Source organism: Camelina sativa, chromosome 19 (assembly GCF_000633955.1).
Source record: "Camelina sativa cultivar DH55 chromosome 19, Cs, whole genome shotgun sequence".
NCBI lineage: Eukaryota > Viridiplantae > Streptophyta > Magnoliopsida > Brassicales > Brassicaceae > Camelina > Camelina sativa.
Genome location: NC_025703.1, coordinates 2,519,837 through 2,524,460, shown reverse-complemented (window position 1 = coordinate 2,524,460; position 4,624 = coordinate 2,519,837). Strand labels below are relative to the sequence as shown.

Genomic DNA, 4,624 nt, shown 5'->3' with positions numbered 1-4,624 from the left:
TTTTTTTTTTTTTTTTTTTTTATTTTAGCTTTTATAAATAACCCTACCGGCACACCGACGCGACTTTGTGAAAACGCTTCGTTGCCCACATGTCGTCGCACAATTATTTAGCGCGGTCGTCGGCTTGTTGTCATGGTAAATCCGTTACTACGACAGGGTTATAATCGTCTTGACACGAAAATTGTCTTTATCTCTCTCTCTCCCCCGTCCTCCGCCTCCTCCTCCTCCCTCCCTCTCTCAATATTTTCTTATTTGGCTGCACTCATCCGAACAATCTAAAAAAACTTTGAATCCTCCCATAGTTTCCTTTTTCTCTCTTGCGGGAATTGGGAGGATTTTTAAGTTCTTGTAAACTCCTATAATTCAAAAACTGAGCGGATTGTGGAATCATTCATTGTCATCATCAATCATCATCTTCCACGAGTTCAAGAACTAACCCATCACTGAACCATTTAGAGTAAAGTTTTAATTTATATAAAGTTTGGATTTTTTTTTTTGGCTTTTAATGTTTTCTCGGTAGAATGATTTAAAAACTTAAACTTTACTTTTTTGAAAGCAAAAAAAAACTCATCTTTGGTAATTGTCTTGTCGTCAAATTGATTTTTTTTTTTTTTTTTGTTGTTGTTGTTGTGATTTGCTAACTTGAATCCACCTTTTCTGGGTTTGTTGTCGGATCTTCATTCAGATGCCAGATAAAGGAGTGATTTTGCATCCAGTTCCGAGCCAATTACTGATTCTACGGCCAAGCCCTTTGCTTCAATGGCGTCTTGGTGCGCTTACTGCACTCGTCTTCTTCCTCATGTTAGTCGTTTGGAGCATTGATGGTTGTTCCATTCAAACCTTCGTTGAGCCATGGAGATTCAATGCTTACTCTGTTAAGATCAGTCCTTCTTCCTCCCACTCCCTTCGAATCAGCCCTTCTCCGTCTCCTTTAACGTCACCTCAACCCAATCTAGCATCAGAGGAACCTCGAGGACGCCACAATCTCACTATGCACACGACGAAGGTGGTTGAACCAACTCTGGATCCGAAGAAGGAGACGAATCTCACTTCGAACTCGACCCGGGTTCAATTCGGGTGGATCGCCGCCGCTTCGGGGAAAGGTTTCACGGCGAATTTGATGAGGAGTTGGTTGGCTCCGGGAGGAGCGCCGTGCAGAGAAGCAAAAACCGTCGAGATTTCAGTTTCCGGCGTCGACGGGATTGATTCGTTAGAGTTAACCGCCGGTGAGATTCATGAGTTCAGATTCCAAGCCTTGGATGAATCTGGTAAACACGTTTGCATCGGTGGTGACTACTTCGAGACTGATTTATCCGGCGAGAGTTGGAAATCGAGGCCTCCGGTGAAAGACTTCGGAAACGGAACTTACTCTTTCTCGTTACAGGTTCATCCTGAGTTCGCCGGAGATTACAATCTCACCGTCATTTTGCTCTTCCGTCACTTCCAAGGCCTTAAGTTCAGCACCTCACGTCTAGGCTTTGATCGAAAGCTTCGTAACGTCCCATTAAGATTCATCAAGAAGCCTGACGTTACTCTGCCGGAGCTACGGTCATGTAAAAGATCTGACTTCAACAGAGATGCTTGGTCCGGACGGTGGACTAGGCTTGGGAAGAACGATGAGTGTCAGATCAGCAATGACGGGCGTTACCGCTGCCTCGCCGCGGATTTCCCTTGTAGGAAACCGTGGTGCGATGGAGCGGTTGGAGCTATAGAGAGCAATGGTTGGGTTTACTCTACTCATTGCTCTTTTGAGCTCTTCTCTGGTGATAAGGCTTGGGATTGCTTGAAAGGCAAGTGGATCTTCTTCTGGGGGGACTCGAATCATGTTGATTCGATCAGAAACTTGCTGAACTTTGTATTGGGTCATCCGGAGATCCCCGCTGTACCGAGGAGATTTGATTTGAAGTTTTCGAATCCGAAGAACTCATCGGAGACGGTTAGGATCACGAGCATCTTCAACGGTCATTGGAACGAGACAAAGAACTACCAGGGTCTTGATTCTCTTCAAGACTCGGACTTTAGAGAGTTGCTCAAGAAGTACTTCACGGAAGACCGTGTTCCGGACGTGATGATCGTGAACTCAGGTCTACACGATGGGATTCACTGGACTAGTCTTAGAGCCTTTGCGAAAGGAGCTGAAACCGCAGCTGCGTTTTGGAGAGGAGTTTTTGACAAGGTGAAAAGCAGGGGACTGCAACCGCCTGAGGTGATTTTTAGGAACACGATCGCGACAGGAGGCTACGCTAGAACGTTAGCGTTTAACCCAAGCAAAATGGAGGCGTTTAACGGAGTGTTTCTCGAGAAAATGAGGGATGCTGGATTGGTTACAAGCGTGGTGGATAACTTCGATATGACGTATCCGTGGCATTATGATAACCGGTGCAACGACGGAGTTCATTACGGAAGAGCTCCGGCGAAATTGAAGTGGAGGGACGGGGAGATCGGACATCAGTACTTTGTGGATTTGATGCTCGTTCACGTATTGCTCAATGCATTGTGTGTGAAATAGTCAAATAGACATGGTAAAGTTTGGTTTAGGAAGAGTCACGGATTCTTTATTTTATGTGTAGACTTTTGTATTTTTTTGGAGTATAGATTATTATTATTTGGGAAAACTCAACTCATCAAACTTGAGTTTCATTGTATAATAGTGAGAGATTTGAACAACCGTTGTGTACTATACATATCTGGTTGACACTTTCCTGATAATAATAATAATTTTGAACACTTTGAATGATACAAAGAGGAGCAAGCTTGTAATTAGGCACAAGTAGCTAACTCGTATTTACTCGCAGCCAATTATTGCATCCGTGAATGTTTTGAACAGATGGTCCTCGCAAAAGTCCTAATACTTCATCTAGAAGACGATAGTGTCATAGTTAACGTTAACTTCATTTTATATATGTCAAGTATACTGTAATTTGCAAAAGTGTTCGGACAAAAACCGAGTGGTCTATAGACAATTATTTCTTACATAATTCTATAGGACAGAGGGAAGAAAAAAATAGACGAGAAAAATAATGCCACAATTAATCATTTCGATTGGGTCAAATGAACAATCTTCTTCATTGTAAAGCCTAAAATTTAGAAGAGAAAGGGAATAATTGGAAACCAAAAGGGGGATTAAAGTTTCCATACTTCATAATGGTGACAGTTCAAGCAAAGTGTTTATGTGTGAAACTGTAGATTATAAATATACCTATAAAAAATGTATAAGTACACATTATTGTTTGTTAGTTTATCATCAACTTGATAAAGAGAGAAATAACGAAGTATTTGTCGGCGTCTTTGATTTCTTGGCTTATTGTCTCGAACCACAATACCAAATTTTCCTTCACCACACGAATATAATCTATCTCCAAATAGTTTAGATAAGTATTTCTTAGATTTTCTCGCTTAATATGTGAAGCATATTTTTTTTGTTCACATATCTCTTGATAAACAGATCATTATCGATTGTGACTTAAGAATATTTAAAAACGGATTGCTCCAATTGGTTTGTTTTTATATGGTAAACCAAATTTATGAGTCGAAAACTATAGTGCTAATTTTGACTTTTCAGACATGTACAGCTACTGAGAATTAACTTTGGTCAATATGATGAAATCACAAGGTTGGTTAAACTATTATTGTGAACGGTCAACCAAATTGTCTTTATAAACCACTAGTGAACCGAAATTGCCTCTTTTTTAGTCTTTTAGAAAATCCATATTATAAAGTACAGTGATACTATTCCCCTTGCATTTACTATTTGGCACACAATAGAAAAATCCAATATCTTACTCTTGTGAGCCATCAAAAGAAGAAAGAGAGAAGAAAAAAATAATGGATATGAAAACATCAAAGGTGAAGTTCACAAAAGAGATGATAGAGTCTATCAAAGGCAAGCTCCCAAGGCTTAGTTTCCTCCTCCTCTTCCTCCGACAATGTTACGGTGGTTGCGGCGACCGGACCCATCTACTCCCTTGCCCCATTGCCACCGCCTCCACCCGCTTTTGGAACCTCTCCGACCGTCCCGTGGAGCTCCAGATTCGGGTCGGTTCCATCCTAAAACGGGTCCACACTCTCAAACCCGGCCGTTCCAAGAGGCTAAGACATAGTAACATCCATAGAGCTTACGTTGATGACCAAGAAGGACGTAGATGGTTGTACTACGACGAAACGTGTCTACCGTACGTATGGGTGCACGAGACCGGTACGGACTTGTCGAAGATGGTGAAGCAACAGTACGTGAGTCTTGAGGATCTGAGGGACTACTCAGAGATTAGGGTTTATAAGGATTTACAGAAAGGTTGTGTCTCAGTTGAGAAAAGAGACAGAGCTTCTGCTTTGTGTTGATTCTCTTTCTTTCTCATGCTTCCTTTCTCTTAATTTACTCCTTGTGAAATTTATCGTTATGGTTAGTTCATCTAAATTATTTTAAGTTCTATATATATATATATATATATATATGTGTGTGTGTTTTTTTATTATGTGATACATAATGCATGTATCAATATGATTGTAATCCATTCTCTAATATTGACTCTTATTTGGATTTATTGGTATTAGACAATGTCATCATTAGTTAATCTCTTACCAAAAGGGGTAACTAGAACTACTTCCGGATTACAAACTAATCACA

At 40.7% G+C, this 4,624-nt stretch overlaps 2 protein-coding genes across 2 annotated transcripts; both read left to right on the top strand.

The window, feature by feature from the left end:
* Positions 77–2,680, top strand: LOC104764302. The gene is made up of 2 exons (XM_010487804.2): positions 77–457; positions 686–2,680. Exon 2 carries the CDS (start codon positions 686–688, stop codon positions 2,507–2,509), a length of 1,824 nt encoding a protein of 607 aa, XP_010486106.1. The 5' UTR covers positions 77–457; the 3' UTR covers positions 2,510–2,680.
* LOC104764301 lies at positions 3,689–4,539 on the top strand. The gene has a single exon (XM_010487803.2). The coding sequence runs from the start codon at positions 3,826–3,828 to the stop codon at positions 4,336–4,338; it is 513 nt and encodes a 170-aa protein (XP_010486105.1). The 5' UTR covers positions 3,689–3,825; the 3' UTR covers positions 4,339–4,539.